At 49.3% G+C, this 17,839-nt stretch overlaps 1 protein-coding gene across 50 annotated transcripts in view; it reads right to left on the reverse strand.

Annotated features, from left to right (window-relative positions):
- AOPEP (aminopeptidase O (putative)) overlaps positions 1-17,839 on the reverse strand; it is a 384,021-nt gene that overhangs the window by 122,661 nt on the left and 243,521 nt on the right. For all 50 annotated transcript variants that reach the window (XR_013405020.1, XR_013405031.1, XR_013405038.1 and 47 more), the window contains exons 10-11: positions 16,390-16,433; positions 4,224-4,284 (exon numbers count right to left, since the gene is read on the reverse strand). Coding sequence is in view for 13 of the 50 variants with exons in the window: in XM_077966537.1 (XP_077822663.1) it covers positions 4,224-4,284; positions 16,390-16,433 (105 nt within the window). In the remaining 37 variants the exon portion in view is untranslated. The remainder of the gene's footprint in view (positions 1-4,223; positions 4,285-16,389; positions 16,434-17,839) is intronic.

Consider the following 17,839-nt stretch of genomic DNA (forward strand, 5'->3'; position numbering starts at 1 on the left):
TAGAAGAAAGGCTGGATGCAGAAAGTTATTTCTAGTGTATCTGCATATAAACGTTTTAAAAGAAGACTGGAATAGATGGCTATGGGGCTGAGGGAAACCTTTTGTTTGGACAGACATGAAAAAAATCCAAAATCTATTTATAGAGCTGTCAAATTAGCGGAAGGTGCAACTTTCTGAGAATAACTGTAGAGTATACGATTCTAATAGTGTGGGGTAGGCCCCGAGTAAGTTTGATCATGGTATTATTCGTCAGGAAGCAGTGCTGCTCTTTAAAAGTATTGCCCGGGAGGTCGAGGCTGCGGTGAGCCATGATCACGCCACTGCACTCCAGCTTGGGTGACACAGTGAGACTCTGTCTCAAAAAATATATATATATATATTGCTCTTGAATTATATTAAGGGATGTGGGAAACTACTCAGTGTATATCCTTAAATGAATAACTTAAGTTTGGAAGACTCCACTTTTATTTCAAAAGAACGTGCACCTACATGCCGTTCAGCGCAGAAACTGTGTGGGCGGCCACAGCGGGCTGCTGTCGGGGCGGGTGATCTCTGGAGGTGCCACTGAGGGCAGCGAGGAGTTTCACGTGTTCTATTTTGCTATTGTTTGAATTTGCTACAGAGGGCATGTTATTTTTACTTTTAAAGAGGGAGAGAAAGGAAAGGGTACAATATGTATTTATATACCCAGAACAATGAGTGAAAGGATATACATAAAAAATTGTCTCTGGGTCATTTTTATTTTCTTATTTAGACTTTTTTACATCCCAAAATAAATGTGTAATTCTTCCATAACCAGAAAAGAAAGTCATAAAAAGAAATAATCTGTAGTACTGATGGTACAATCAATTTTAAATCTCTTTGCAAGGCCAAAGGTTATAGAGTTGGGATATTCTTTAAAGAGGTTAGGATCCAATTTCTTTTGCTTCTTCAGGGCTCATGCTCACTTTTACTGAAGCTATTTCCACTTTTTAAAAATGATTTCCATTCAGTGTAGCCAAAGAGGAAAATCGAGGCCAACCGCAGGGCGAGCCTTCCTGAGCGAAGACAAAAGGCCTCTGTGACCTGTGGATGGAAACCCCACCAGTAGAACGTGACTCTTTTGTCACGAACGACTTCGATCGCTGGTGGACAGAAAATTTTGTGAGAACAAAGAGCATCAGAGCAATTTCAGGGCCCTGGTTGTCACTCCAGGGCAAGCATCCTAGTAACTTTATATTATAATGATGGGGGCAAAGAACAAGGTGTCCCGTTCCCCACGAGCCTCCTGCAGCCGGAGGCTCTCAGGCCCTTGTAGAGCTTTTCACTGAAGTGGGAACGACAAGGAACTCTCGAGGAGCGGGAAAGGGGTTGAGAGTAGGTAAATCAGCAGCAGCCGCAGAAATCATGGCCAAAACAGGTCGAAGAGACGAAAAGACGCCATCCGATCCCCGCCAGTGGCGAGGCACGCGCTATATCCCTCCGATCCCCCGCCAGTGGCGAGGCACGCGCTGCATCCCTCCAATTCCCCGCCAGTGGCAAGGCACGCGCTACATCCCTCCGATCCCCGGCCAGTGGCGAGGCACGCGCTACATCAGAGTCCTTTTGTCTGACACTGTTGTTTTTACTGAACAGTGAAGCACCCACGGAAACACCAGTTGGGTCTTAAACACAGTTTACAGCCGGTTGGCCTCACTGCACCTGGCTGTTTTGACAGCAGGTCTCTTCAGTTTATAGCAGAGATTCTTGTCTACACTATAAGCTGTCACTAATGCAACCAGACCTTTGGAAAAAATGTATAGCTCAGAGGCAAATCTCTCCCTTCCACAGACCCCTCCCTCTTTTAATGAAAACCAAAAGCCGCCTCCTCTGCAGGGGAGATGACCGCCCCCAGCAGTGACAGAGCCAGCCCAGCACCTCGGCCTAAGCGGGGTGACCCCAGCACGACGGCCTAAGCGGGGTGCGCAGCCGGCCCCAGCACCTCGGCCTAAGCGGGGTGACCCCAGCACCTCGGCCTAAGCGGGGTGTGCAGCCGGCCCCAGCACCTCGGCCTAAGCGGGGTGACCCCAGCACCTCGGCCTAAGCGGGGTGTGCAGCCGGCCCCAGCACCTCGGCCTAAGCGGGGTGACCCCAGCACGATGGCCTAAGCGGGGTGCGCAGCCGGCCCCAGCACCTCGGCCTAAGCGGGGTGACCCCAGCACGACGGCCTAAGCGGGGTGACCCCAGCACCTCGGCCTAAGCGGGGTGACCCCAGCACGACGGCCTAAGCGGGGTGACCCCAGCACGACGGCCTAAGCGGGGTGACCCCAGCACGACGGCCTAAGCGGGGTGACCCCAGCACCACGGCCTAAGCGGGGTGACCCCAGCACCTCGGCCTAAGCGGGGTGACCCCAGCACGACGGCCTAAGCGGGGTGACCCCAGCACCTCGGCCTAAGCGGGGTGACCCCAGCACCTCGGCCTAAGCGGGGTGCGCCTGCTTCTGGGCATAGGATTAAGGCCTCTTTCTTTCCCCTCCCTAGGGGCTGACGGCTGCGAACAGCAGTCTTCTTGTTCCAGGCCAGGAAATTTGGGAGCCAGTTACTGGAGCTCCCAGCTTCCAGGCCACACTAAGACTGTCTGGGAGCCTTGGAACAGCCTGGCTTAGGAGCACAAGAAAGAAGCCTGCAGCAAACGTCCCCCAGCACCTGCACTCCCATCTGACACATGAAGGGAAGGGCTCGGTTATTCACACCTACACAAGCCTGAACTTGCTTTTCCTCAACGTCTGTCCTCGGTGAGCAGTCGGGTTTGGAACTCACCGTCTCAGAGCCCACGGGCCTCACTGTCATCCACGTGAGGGAAGGCACTGCCCCCGTGGGCGTCTCAGTGCCCACGACCAGGCACTGCCGTGTCCCGCCCCTGGTTTGTTTTGTTTGTAAGACTCAGGATTTTTTTATTTTTTCCTCCCAGAAGGACTGGACCAAAGAAATAATTTGTAACAGGCGACACACATTCCTGAACTGAAGGCAAACCGTCCTCTTTTAGGAACGAGCTTTACGGTGGGCTGATGGCTGACATTTCCCATGTGGTGAAAATGGACAGAGACGTGAGGAGGTGGTGAAAAGGTAACGGAGAACAGCCCTCCTGTCCCTTCATTTCATGGTTCACAGACACTTACTGACATTGAGACCCTCCCAAGGGGAAGCTCATGGAACCAGCCATGAAACCAGAAACCAGCAGGCTACAGGGCCTGCCTCACTACGCGGGTCCGCCCCTAGACGCCAAGGCCCACAGCCCTGGGTCAGGCCCAGACTGAGCGAGCTCCCGGCCTGAGAGTCCTCTGACAGCGCATCTGGGATCCCACCCTCAGATTTCCCAGGGCCTAGGCTTGCCATGGCCAGCATTCACCTTGGCGAAGGGGCCGGGGCTGTCCAGTGGTCTCTGGGAGGTGCAGGGCCAGAGGAGAGTGGATGGGGAGAGGAGCTCCAGGCCAGGTGATTTCCACAGAGCTAGGGATGGCCAGGAAAAGGCTTCTCCCTTAGAGCTGCCCACAGACTGAAAAGGAGGGAGAGAACAGGAATATCCAGCTGGGAGGAGCCCGGGTCCCTGAGACAGAGACCAGTGGAAATGGGTCAGGTCCCTAAGACAGAGAGACCAGTGGAAATGGGTCAGGTCCCTAAGACAGAGAGACCAATGGAAATGGGTCAGGTCCCTAAGACAGAGACCAATGGAAATGGGTGAGCCGGGTGAGAAGGCTGGCCTGAGACAGGAGCCCGACGCAGAACCAGGAGACGAGGGAGCCGCAGACGTGTCAGGGAAACAAGGGACAGGGACCACGGGGCAGGACAGACGGCGGCGGTCGCAAACCAACTCCTGTGTCAGCCGCATCCGAAGAGCAGAGCTGGAGGCCGGCTGCTCCCCCGCCCCCTCCTCCCCCGACCCCACCCCCTGGGGCTCAGAACTGGTGGCTGGTGGCTCCGCCCAAAATCTACCCCACGTTTTGCAGGGCCTCATTTAGCAGGGGGTTCAGGGGCTACCATCACTCCCACCTATACCACGGTCACTTGAAAGTGGCCAGAGGCACACCCCACAACGAGGGGCGGAAACGCAGAGGGGAGACAAGCGTTCTGACTTACAGATACTTGCACTCAGTAAGATAATGACTTTCCTACACATATATTAAGACATCACTGTCATGACTGATGTGCTAAGCAGCAAGCTTTACTATTCTCCATGGATTCTACCAGTGGTTATCTTGAGTTACCTTTGGTATTCCGGAACTCTCAAGCCAGTCTTGGTAGATGTTTTCAACAGACAACTCAAGCCTTTAGAAAGAAAACAACAAAAAGCAAAGGATTAAAAAGTTACAGAGCACTTAAGACACAGACTGTTCTCTCTAACTGGGCACGTGACAGCATCAATCTTCCAGAAGTACCTGGGCTTTAAAGAAAGGGAGGCACTCCCTGGGTTACAGCGTGGAAGGGAGCCCAGTCACGAGACAGCTTCTCTTCATCAACGGCAACACGCACGAGGAACTCGAAGGTCCCAGGTGCAGCATCACAGGTGCTTTCAGGGCTTTGAACGGAACTGTTTGGTTGGGACAGCCCATTTCGGGAGGGTAAGGCATATTCACAGCACACATCGGGCACAGCTGCTTCCCAGAGAGTAGTGAGGCAAAAGCGAAATCGCAACATTATGGCATTTAGTGCGTCAACACAAAGTATGCGCTTTATAGGAAAGATGGACGACAACCAGCAAAAATAAGACAAACCACTACCAGACCACAGAGAGCCTCAGGTGCGAGGAATGAGGGCCACCTCCACTGTCTCCTTTCAACCGGGCCCCGTTCTGCTTTATTTGGGTGTTATCATTGCTTGGTACGTCCTATCTAAAGTCAGCTGAAATTCTTCTGCTCTCAGGCCCCGCTGGCTTGACTACTCCTTAAAACCACTAAGTCTTCAGTAGATTCAGGATCACCAGAGCTCAGGCTGTGTCCTTTTGCCTTCCTTGGCTAACGCAGCTTAAAGCACACCCACCCCCTCAACCTCTTCCAGATAACTCCTGCTCACACCCAGGTCTCTGCTTCCAGAGAGGCCTTTCCTGACCTCCTCCCAGCCTGAGGCAAGGCCTCCCCAGGGCCGTAACATCTGTCACACTCGCTGTTCTCTGCCTCACAGCGTCCACCAGGGTTTGTTACTGAGTATTTGCTCGACGACGCGACTTAGTTACTGTCTCCTCGCTGGATAGAAACCATCTGAGATCTGATTCCTGGTATGAAAGAGGATCCTCTTTTTTTTTTATTTGAATGAATGAAAGCACATTTAATTGTAGACTCATTAAAATTATTCCTTTTAAAGACAATATGCACTTTTCCAGCAAGATACTTCCAAGTTGTTAAGCTCTGCCTCTTTTAAATCTTAATGTGTTATACGCTACATCATATATAAAAGTCTGTAACTATATACCTGCTTTCTCCCTCCCTTTTGGAATTCCAGAAGTTATGAAAAGATCCAGTGTTACACACACTGTTAAGGAGCTGGAAGGCCTAGGGCACCCCTCCCCTGACCCTGCGGGTGGTGCTGCCGACGGGAAGCAGTGAGGTAGGGAGGGAAGGGGGGACTGGCTTGGGGAGGGCTGGAGGAAAAGGGGACTGACTGATTTTCTCTTTCTTTTCTTCCCCCTATTGGTCACTCACTGGTGCATCTCGTCCTCCCTAGCCAAGGGCAAAAGGAAAGGCTGCTTAAAAAGGCAATTGCTATTTCAAAACAGAAGAAGTTCGTGGAGGGAAAGGGGGCTTACGCAGAAAAAGGGCTTCGCGTTCAGACGAAAGCCGATGGCCCTCTGTGTGACTGGCAGGCAGGAGAAGGGGAGGGGACGGCCTCTCTAGGCCCTCCAGGGTCCCAGACTCAGTGGAGTTACCCGGCGGACCTCACAGAAAGGCCAGTGCCACCCTCGCTGGACCTTCCACTGCTTCTTCGTCATTTCACAGCATCGGCCTCAGTGCAAATGGCCAATTCCCCTGTAAGTTGTGAGTGTGTGGGAGCGTGAGCATGCGTGGATGTGTGCACGTGTGTCCGTGTGTGGGTGGTGGAGGCAGCGGAGACTTGAAGAGAGGAGGAAGCTCTCAGCGCACCTTCCATGAGGTCTCTGTTCTTTCTTAAGCTTTGTTTACTTGGGAGGGAGGCTGGAGATTCCCTTAATGGGCAGCAGCAAGGTGCCAGGAGGAGGGTGGGGGCTAACTCACCAGGTAAGAGAGACACCAGTGAAAAAGGTGAAAGCCCGGGGCTGCTCAGGGCTGCAGGCAGGAGCCTGACCCCTCCACCAAGTGAACTGTCCTCTCCAGCGGCATGTCCAGCAGCAGATAAGGTGGGGACAGTGCACTCACAGCCACCAAGGACCGGTCTTCCGCTGGACAGCCTTACCTTCAATGTACATTACAAAATCTATCTTACCTCCATCCTCACACATCTCACTAGAAAATAAGGCAACTTCAAGATTACTTGTGCACAGGTAGGAAAGTGTCCTTCACTGGCTTCCTTCCAGCCAGAAAGGGACGTTTCTGTGCCCAGAACCCTGAGGCCAAACCTCCTTTCACCCATCCTTCAAGCAATCCTCAGGAAAGCTGGAGCAAGAGGCTGACTTCTGGGCCAAGTGCAGAGGGCCAGGCTCACACCTGTAATCCAAGTGCTTTGGGAGGCTGAGGCAGGAGGATCACTTGAGGCCAGGTGTTCAAGACCAGCCTGGGCAACATGGCAAAACCCTGTCTCTACTAAAAATACAAAAATTAGTTAGGTGTGGTGGCACGCGCACATAGTCCCAGCTACTTGGGAGTCTGAGGTGGGAGAATGGCTTGAGCCTGGGAGGCAGAGGTTGCAGTGACCTGGGATGACCACCACTGCACTCCAGCCTGGGGACAAAGTGAGACCCTGTCTCAAACCCCCCCAAAGCCCCCATAAAAGAGGCTGCCTTCTGAACTGAAAACAAGTCTTCGCCTTTCCCATAAGATATTTAAGAGGAAGATGCAGAATTTGGAAAGGACTTGAAAGAACAATAGTGACGGTCAAAAGGGGAAGCATCCACAAGAGGTAAAGGGAGCTGAGGTTAAATATGCTCGAGGAGAGAAGTCCAAAGAGCGACTTAATTGCTGTTTTTGGGTGATTTTACAAAAGACAGCGAACGGCTGTTGTGCATCAGCATGGGGGAGTGAATATGAAGACACGGACATAAATTTCCTTTGGGGAACTTTCGCTTACAGGCACTTCTCTAGGGGTGGCATGGAGTGGGGGCTGGGAGTTGAGCCCTGGAATGTTACTAAGTGAGGTCCAAAGTCTTCACCGGAGAAGACTGAAAAACAGGCAACCTTCTCCATGTGGCGAACGTTCGCTGGACGGCTGCTGGGCAAACGTTCTGTGGAGGCTGGATGATGGGAAAACCCAGGGAGTGACTGTCGATTTGGGATGTGTAATAGACACCAGGCAGAATACTACCAGCACTTGTAGAGATGACGGTCCTCTAGGTGTTGAAGAACCACCACTGCAGGTGGGACAGGTAAAACAGGACAATAGGAGGTGCATCAGGAGAGGCTACCTAAGAATGCCTGGTGGGGCAGAGCCAATAGAAATGGAAGAAAAGCACGCAGGGCGAAGACAGCAGGAGCAGGAATGCCAGTGCAGTAGTGTGCAGACTGTTCAGCTCAGCGGGGCTGACCTCCAGAGTGAGCTGAGAAAGAAAACAGGGGTCCTGCGGGGACTCTGGAGGCCCTGCTACCGGGCCCTGCCTTTGTCAAGGCTCTGGGGCACAGCTGCAGAGGGACATGGCAGGGACCTGAGTCAAGGAAGAAAAAGCGGAGAAGAGGCTGGAGGCAGCAGACCACACCGGAACCTGCGGAACGTTTCCGCAGGAGGCAACAAGAGGGGCCCACATGGATGTGGCGTGCAGGGGACGGATCTGGAGGGCAGCACTGGAGCAGTCCAGCTGCAGGGTTGGGAGACACTGCAGACAGTGGCCCCAGGAATCTCCGCAGGATGTGACTTTCCGTAGAAAGTATGCGGCTGCATATACAATGTGCCTGTGCCACAGTCTTCGGCCAACTCAGAGGGTTAGTTCATTGGCAAGTATTAAGGCAAATTCTGCTTTAACATCGTTAGTACTTACACACACACATAGTATTCTACAGTGGCACTAAAAGGGAAACAAACAAAAAGTCCTCTATCCACTGCCAAGAAAAGGCATAAAAGTAGAAGCTACTGCTTATTGAACACCTACTGTTTACCAGACACAATAGACAGAGTATCATCTATACTTGATAATAACTGTGCAAGACCAATATTATTATTATTATTACTAAAGACAGGGTCCCACTTTCTCACTCAGGCTGGAGTGCAGCAGCTCAGTCTCAGCTCACTGCAACCCCCTCCTGCAGGGATGGAGCAATCCTCCCACCTCAGCCTTCCGAGCAGCCAGGATGACAGGCATGTGCCACCATGCCCGACTAATTTTTGAGATTTTTTGCACAGACAGGGTCTCACTATATTGCCCAAACTGGTCTTAAAACTCCTGGCCTCAAATGATTCCAGTGTCCCAAAGTGCTGGGATTACAGGCGTGAGCCACCAAACCCAGCCAAAAGACCAATATTATTGTCTTCATCTTAGAGACGAACAAATACAGGTTCCAAGAAATTGAGAAATGTATCCAAGGCCACACAGATGGTACTTGAAGAGCTGGGATTTGAACCTGTGGTGCCTGGCTATGAAACCCCAGCTTTTCTTTCTGTCCTAAACTCCGGCTTCATGACACACAGGTGTCTACAATGGAACGGACGAGCTGGCAGAAGGGGTGGACCTACGCCTGCTCCAAACCATGCTGACTCCCCCCTCACTAATCTCTCCTGCTGAAGACGGCCTGGCTCCTGCATGGTTGCCCTGTTTGTCAACCCTTCCGTTACATTTCTGAAGAGATCGGGAGACCCTTGGGAGGGTCAGAAGTGTGAGAGCAGGAGAGCTGTCAGTGAGCTGCATCCGGAGGCTAAAGGCACTCTCCGTGAATGAAGAGAACATGTGTTTGCAGATCACTTTTCTTTGGAAAGGTTCGAAGCATCTTATAACCATCATTCATTTCTCGTGATATCCCCGTGAAGTGAGTGTCCATCGTCGTGTGGCTTCTTAGCACAGAACCATAGGAGGACTCTGACCCAAGCCAGCAAAGGAAAAAATCCAGGTTTCTAAACTTCCAGTATCAGTGTCACTATCGCACTGCATCATGCCCTACTTGGGGATTGTTAATGTGGAATAAGACGTTCAATTATGAGAGAATGATGAAAGCATTAATTCCAGCTGCTAACAAAAATTTTTAAGGTACGATGAGTGGCCTTATCTCCCAAGGAATCATGAGAGACCATATGAAAACGTTTGATTTTCAGGGAAGAAATGGACTAACATGTTGTAGAAAGAACACAGCACGCACGTAGCTCAGGGAGGAAACAGGATGTAGGTCTTACGAAGAAAGACGGCGTGTGCAGTTTCTGCTGTTTGGAGCGTAATTACTGAAATGGCATGGCAGGTGAATTTTTAGGTCTGGGCATGGATTTACGCAGTGGTTAAACTCAAAGCTGACTTTTTCAAATCCAGATACTCAGAATCGAAGCCAACGGTGAATTTTTTCCCTCTGAGGTCATGTGGCTTAAATAACCGCAACAGACAAGCAGCAGCATTTCCACTTAGCCAGGACCTAGAACTTACAGGAAATTACTCTTCTGCATGTCTGATCACTATGGAAATCGATTTTATACAGAGAGCTAAAAGCACACAGACCCAGGACTGCGGGTCCTGCATATCCGCACTCGTGAGGTGGACTTCCCGCCTCAGTACTGAAACCCGGGCCTGAGCCCGGGCCTCCTGGGTATGAGGAACAGCAGGTGGCTCTGCCCTCTGGCTGGCTGTTCCCCGGTGCGCTCCCACAGCCTATAGGGTGACTCTGAGTGTCGATGGTCTCCAGTCCCTCCGAGCTATAAATTTGGTCACAGTTAATTAACAGCGGGGGAGAAAATATGCTGACCACCTGGCATGATACTGGTTAGAAAAACAAGCTGTGTGGAAAGCCAAAAAGTAACCAATTGTTCATCCCTTTACGGAGTTAAAATAAACCAACAGGCTTGTGTGAAGACGGTGTTGCCCATGCCTGTATTTACTCGCTCAGCTGATTTCCAAGGTGGGGTGACGAGAATGGGATGACTGGACGGACCGGCTACTTGTGCCTGTCGACGTGTTGCTGATGAACAGAAATGTCTTCACCGCTCTTGGCTCCTGTCTACAGCTCCCGAGATCCTAAAGATCACAGTCAGTGCCTCTGAAGGGAAGCAATTTTCACAGGAACTAAAGGACAGACTTAAAGAACTTGGAAGTGCAACCAGATAGAGGTCAGGCAGCAGGAACTGCAGAGCTCAGGGTCTGGAATGGAAAAATGCCCTTTTCTGGAATTCAGTTTACATCTGCGTCGATGTTTACATTTAGTTAGTTTACACGTTTAAATTCCCTCTCTACATGTGGGTGGATCTCAAAGCTGTGCACAGTTACTTATTTTCTTCCTTTGTTTGTTTGTTTGTTTGTTTGAGACAGGGTCTCACTCTGTCTCCCAGGCTGGCGTGCAGTGGCGCAATCTCAGCTCATTGCAGCCTCAAACTCCTGGGCTCAAGCCATCCTCCAACCTCAGCCTCCCGAGTGCTAGACTACAGACACGTACCACCATGCAGGCTAATTTTTTGTATTTCTTGGAGAGATGGGATTTTACCATGTTGACCAGGCTGGTCTCCAACTCCTGAGCTCTAAGTGATCTGCCCGCCTTGGCCTCCCAAAGTGCTGGGATTACAGGCATGAGCCATGGTGCCCAGCCGATTTATTTTCTTGATCAAAACAAGTCATTTGTGCTTGGGTAGATAATAAAGATTGCTGAGGTCACACTTATAAAACGAGTACTGTGTAGCTCCGTGGGGGAGAAACAGTATTAGATTAAAACGAACACAGGAACATGCACACACACACACAGTAACTGATGGGCAAGGAAAGAAGTGGAGCTCTTACTGACACTGAACACAAGGCACAAGGACGCCGGCGTACGGCGCTCCACGGGCTCTTCCACCAGGAGAGGCGGCTGCTCAGGGTTTGTCTGGGGTTTCTTCTGACCACTTTTAGTTTTATCTGACAGCATCTTTCTGCCTTCAAATGCTCACCCCTTCCACTCCCTCTGCCCCATCCAGACTCCCCAAACACCTGCCCTCCTGCATTTCCATTGCGACTTCAGAGTGTGACTTAGTGACAAAGAAAAAAAGGTCAGACTCAACTTTCACAACCAGTCAACCAAGTCTTATCTGTGGCAACTCTAAAGAATGCCTTGGCCATTCATTACTCTCAAACCCACCACCACCATCACCGTCCCGCCACAGCTCCAGCCACCGCCGTCACCGCCCCGCCACAGCTCCAGCCACCGCCGTCACCGCCCCGCCACAGCTCCAGCCACCGCCGTCACCGCCCCGCCACAGCTCCAGCCACCGCCGTCACCGCCCTGCCACAGCTCCAGCCACCGCTGTCACCGCCCCACCACAGCTCCAGCCCTCCAGGTCTCTTGACTGAACTGCTCTATTGGTTTCTTTTTTTTTTTTTTTTTTTTTTTTTTTTTTTTGAGACGGAGTCTTTGCTCTGTCACCCAGGCTGGGGTGCAGTGGCGCGAACTCGGCTCACTACAAGCTCCGCCTCCTGGGTTTACGCCATTCTCCAACCTCAGCCTCCCGAGTAGCTGGGACTACAGGCGCTGCCACCTCGCCCGGCTAGTTTTTTTTTTAGTAGAGACGGGGTTTCACCGTGTTAGCCAGGATGGTCTCGATCTCCTGACCTCGTGATCCGCCCGTCTCGGCCTCCCAAAGTGCTGGGATTACAGGCTTGAGCCACCGCGCCCGGCCCTCTATTGGTTTCTAATCGCTGTCCTGGCTTCCAGTCCTGTCCACCCCCATGTCCTGGCTTCCCGTCCGTCCGTCCACCCCCATCTCTCTGCCACTCTGCCCTTTTCCAGTCCCGTCCACCCCTGTCTCTGCCGCACTGCCCTTGGCAGATGTCTTTCCAATCTGTGACGGTGCTGCCTTCCTTAAACCCGTTAGAGGTACAGGTGCCTGAAGGCTCAAAGCTGGGACTGTTGAGACCCTCTATATGTCCCCAGGACTCTGAACCTCAGCAGAGCATTTCCTACACGGAGTCATAACGACTTGTTTCTGTTTCGTCTTCGGTAGTCGGCTAGGAGCCTCCTAGGGCTACTCCTGGGATTTATTCCTCTCCGTTCCCCCGTGTCCGGCCCAAAGCCTGGTATGGGAGATGCTCAATAGAGAATGTGGAGTAAACCAAAGCAAGGGAACAATGCAAAGGCACTAAGGCCTGGAGAGTGCTGGCCCCTGAACATTGACGGACTGGTCTAATCTGAAAAACCCTGCCTCAGCAGAACGGCTCACGTGCCTAACAGATGGACCCAAGGATCAGTTTGCAACAGAGGCCAAAGATTAGAGGCTCCGGGGGGTAGGTGTGGGGCCTTTGGAGACCTAGATAAAATTGGTACAATATGTCGCATAACTAATAGGGTAAACAGTCTGTTTTAATAGCTGAACTAGATTCTGAGATTAGTTAGCAGGCAAAAAGATTTTTAATTTCAAAATATATTCTGGTATACCTGCTGAAATCGATTCGTTGTAAAAGAGAAATCTCCTTAGCTTTTAAGGAGATTGTTTTAAAAAGAGGCTTAAGCCTGCTGGAAAAACATGATCCTAACCGGGAGAGGTGTCCTATCAAAAGGTGTGTGATTGGTGACTGGGGGCTGCCATTAAGACAGGGACACTGCTCTTAAGTTCCACAATTACAACAACAAAAGTCTCTTTGTGGGCTCCGTGTGCAGCCTCCATAAATATTCACAATGATACAGTCCAGGTTCCCCCAGAGCCAGAGGGCTTAGGGGCATCCAGATGAACTCCATAACCTTATTAGGAAGAGGATTAAAAGAGAGAAGGCCTCCAATACCAAAAATGCACTTTGTTGCTTCAGTGAAAATTGTTATATTTATGCCCTAAGAAGTTCTTTTGAAAGAATACATAGTCACCACTCAGAAACAGACTTCGGTAACAGCATAAGAAAGTAGTAACCATTTCTATTAATTTTCTTGTTTTCTCTGCAGTTAGTTCCTAAGGAAAATGCTTCATTCTGTCAGAGGACCTGAAAAGTTATTCTGGGGTAGGTACGAGGAAAAGGAAAAAATACGCCCTGCAGGGAAACTATCTTCTTGATCTTAACAGCCACATGTGATGGGATTTTTGCATGAAGAAATCCCATATGTCTGGTTTTTTTCCTTTTTTCCAAGACAGTAAATCTGAAAACATTTCAGACCTCCCAAAACAAGCCACATTTCCTTTGAGCAGCCTCCTGAAACACTTAGACAAAGTTTTATCCAGAGAGACTGCGTGGGGCCTTAGAAATCTTGGCCAATTTCTACGGCCCCACGCTATCTCCCGGATAAGATTTCTTCAGTATCAGAAGGCATGAACATGAAAAGGTAGAAACAAAGAAATTTATCAAATATGGGTATGTTAATCCTATATGATGCACCGGCTTGCTTTATGTGTGTGTGTGGGCAGAAAAACACAGTTGGTGAAGCAAGATCTAGTGTTTGATAGTACAGTCGGGTGTTTAAAGCAATAAGACTTTGCTGCATTGTTCAAAACTGCTGGAAGAGAGGAAGTGAAATGTTCCCAACGTAAAAAAGGGGTGGATGTCTGGGGTGACTGATGTCCCAGCTGCCCTGGTCTGGTCATTCCACGTGGTATGCATGCACCAAAATACCACATGCACCACAAATACAGACCCCTATTAAGTATTGAAAATCCTGACTAACAATAATACTTCCACTATTGAAGAAAGAATTTGCAGCCATTCTGAATGGAAGGTGAAAGAGAAGTTTACACAGAAAAAGCCAAGCAAAAATCCAATGCTTGGAACAAAACTTCCACATCCTCAAGAGCCCTGAATCCTCTCCTGAATCTGCACGTCATCTCCTCATGAGCCCCGGATCCTCTCCTGAATCTGCACGTCATCTCCTCATGAGCCCCCGATCCTCTCCTGAATCTGCACATCATCTCCTCATGAGCCCCAGATCCTCTCCTGAATCTGCACGTCATCTCCTCGTGAGCCCCGAATCCTCTCCTGAATCTGCACGTCATCTCCGGCACCCAGTCTGGTAGCATAAGCCCTGACGCTGCACCCTGGAGACACCCAATTCACACCGCCTATAAGACAGGCTCACGGACATGGAGGTCACTGGCCTTGTATGAATCTAAGTCTATGTCCGTGTCAAAGAATTCATTTCCACACTTGGAAATCTGTTCCATGCATAAAAACGTAGTTAAAACTGTGGGTCAGAAATGAGGCAAGCAATGTTAACTCTTCTTCAAAGAAATGTTTAATTTCTCAAGATGCCTCCGTTTAATGTTTGAATACCAATTTTGCTATTAGAAATTATGTTGGCCGGGCGCAGTGGCTCATGCCTGTAATCCCAACACTTTGGGAGGCTAAGGCGGGCAGATCACGAGGTCAGGAGATTGAGACCATCCTGGTTAACACGGTGAAACCCTGTCTCTACTAAAAATACAAAAAATTAGCCGGGCATGTTGGTGGGCGCCTATAGTCCCGGTTACTTGGGAGGCTGAGGCAGAAGAATGGTGTGAACCTGGGAGGCGGAGCTTGCAGTGAGCCGAGATCACGCCACTGCACTCCAGCCTGGGCGACAGAGTGAGACTCCGTTTCAAAAAAGAAAAAAGAAATTATGTTTCAGGGTATTCACTTTTTAACACCTAAATCAAGATAGGAAATTAGGAGAGGGTTGGAATGAACGTATTTAACCCCAAACATTGGTCCTAAGACCCTTCTGCAAACCCTCTTGGTGGCCAGCCAGCCTAAAACTGGATTCCTACAAAAATGAGAATCTCCTTCCTTCCAGGGCGGTGAGCTGGTGCTGAGCCGTGTACTGAAAACACACCGGCCAGATCCAGACAGGCCTCATTCCATCTATGCTGTTTTGCTTGCTGAGGGATCTTGGAGTCTCAGTTTCCCCATTTGTAACATAGTAGATAAGAGATAGGTTCTAGAGCCAGACTGCTTGGGCTAAAATCCCAGCCTGCCGCAAACAGCTGTGAGATCCTGGGCAGCTTACTCAGCCGCTCAGTATCTTGGTCCTCTTTTTGGTATAATCAGGATAAAAACATCATGGACCAAACAGTGTTGTTTTGAGGATTAAATGACTGCCTGCATGTGCTCACTTCACTGCTGGCCTATAATAATCACCACCATGACGATGCTGAACAGAACTGTACTAAGAGTTAAATGATTACTGGATCTACATCCTGGATCCAGTGCCTGAAACACAGATGATTATAGTATCTACACCAATCATTAATTGAACACCTACTTTAAATACATATGCTAGCTCCTTTAATCCTTTCGAAAACCCTGCTAGATGATAGGTTAAAAAACTAAAATTTAGAGGGATTATGTGACTTGCTCCAAATGTCATAGTTAAGAGGTGGCAATCCCAGCACTTCGGGAGGCCAAGGCAGGTGGATCACTTGAGGCCAGGAGTTCGAAACCAGCCTGGCCAACATGGCGAAACCCCAACTCTACTAAAAATACAAACATTAGCAAGGTGTGGTAATCCCAGCACTTTGGGAAGCCAAGGTGGACGGATCACCTGAGGTTAGGAGTTCAAGACCAGCCTGGCCAACATGGTGAAACCCTGACTCTACTAAAAATACAAAAATTAGCCGGGCATGGTGGGTGCCTGTAGTCCCAGCTACTTGGGAGGCTGAGGCAGGAGAATCACCTGAACCTGGGAGGCGGAGCTTGCAGTGAACTGAGATCGTGCCACCACACTCTATCCTAGGTGACAGAGTGATACTCCATCTCAAAAAACAAAAGAAGTGGCAGAGCTGGGTTTAAAATCTAGGACAGCCTGAGTTTATATCCCAAGCTCTTACTACTATACTACATTGTTGCTTTTAATTACATAGTATTTCCCTGTATTAAGCCACATTAACTGGAGCTACCCTGAGTTTCCGAACCTTCCTCTCCTCCATTCTCTCCACAGCAGCGAAGGCCACAGACTGTGCTTGGCTTGCCTCCCATCTCACTTCTGGGGCCTGACTTTGGGGATCTTCGGTCGCGCACACTGGCTCCCAATATCCACCGGGGCTCGTCCCAAAGTCTGGCTGAGGACCCTGTACTCCCACTGGCAGAACGAGGTCCCTGCCGCTATTCCACAGAAACACTGAGCTTTCTAGGCTGTGACAAGCCAAGCAGTGGCAATGTCATTTTCAACATTAAAACCGGGCTCTTAATTCCTAAATGGTCCTTACCTTTTTTCTTCTGGGATGTTCTCCAGTAGCATTTGAAGGAAATCCTGGGATTAAAAAAACAAACCATTAAAGATGTCCATCAATAAATAACTCTGCCTGGAACCATGCCAGGGGCTGAGGACTCCCAGCTACGGGCAGCTCACCTGCTAGAGAAGCGAGACCCATGCTGACTTAATAGACTAGAGACTCGATTTATTAATTTCCCAGGGTTTCAATCGAATCATCGAAAGAGATTTGTTTTGTGAAAACCAAGAACATGTTAAAAAGTGGACTGTTTGTTATTCTGACCTAATCCAACAGTCTATTCTGTTTTGTGTTTAGCCATTTTCAAAAGGCTGGCCATCAAGTGAAGCATTATCCCTCTCTACTGCCCCATCGCCTGCGATTCCTGAACCTTCCCTAGAGATGCCTGGACTCCTAGAGGCTGGGAACGAACTGCAACTCTCTTGCATTGCTCTACCAAATGGTAGAGATAAATACCGAGACGATAAATATGCCGTCAAGGAACAAAGAAGTCCACAACTCCAAGCATGGCTCACAAGCCCCTGCCCCCACCTGCAGCCTCTTCTCACGCCCTTGTACAAGTCCTTGGTTACCAGACATTTCAGATGTTTAGATGATAAGCTTTTTAGACCTAAAGGCATGGCTTACACACACACACACATTTTATTTTCCTTTACTATGGAAAATTTCAAGCACAATCAGAAGTAGACGAAACCTTCACATACCCACCAATGCCCAGCCCATCCCGCCCTATCCCCTTTCCCTCTTCCTTTGTTATTTAGAAGGAAGTCCCCAACATTACATAATTTCATCAATAAAGGTTTTAGTAAATATCTCTAAAAGATAAAGACTCTTAAAACATAACCACAAAACCATAAAGACCTAAAAAATTCAAATATGAAAATGTTCATTTATATTTAACTTGTACTGTGAGTACTGTGACCCCTTTTCCAGCCCATTTAATTCTGGAATCTTGATTTGTTCTTAACTAGGGCTGTCAGATAAGAAGAGATGCCCAGTAAAATTGGGGGCATAATTACATTAAAAAATTATTTGCTATTTAACTGAAATTTGAATTGTACTGATTTTTCTGTTCTGTATGTTTATTTGCTAAGTGTGTAATCCTAGTGTCAACCTTTCCTCATCTGAAAATTTAATAAGATATACCTTGGATAAATACAGAACATGAAACAAACAAGAACAATATTTAACTTTCTTGGAACTTGATGATATTGAGTAACAAGTAAGATCTATACTTGAAGTTTTTCTTTTAATCAATAGAAAATAATCTTTTAAAATGGGTCTGCCCAAAGATGACAGACAAGAGTCACTCCACACTAGGCCCTCCTGATAGAACCACGTCTGCAGATACAGACTCCACAAGACTCTGATGACACCCATTTAACTGCAGACTGAAGCCTCCCGATAGAACCACGTCTGTAGATAC

The sequence above is a fragment of the Macaca mulatta genome, chromosome 15 (assembly GCF_049350105.2).
Source record: "Macaca mulatta isolate MMU2019108-1 chromosome 15, T2T-MMU8v2.0, whole genome shotgun sequence".
Classification (NCBI taxonomy): domain Eukaryota; kingdom Metazoa; phylum Chordata; class Mammalia; order Primates; family Cercopithecidae; genus Macaca; species Macaca mulatta.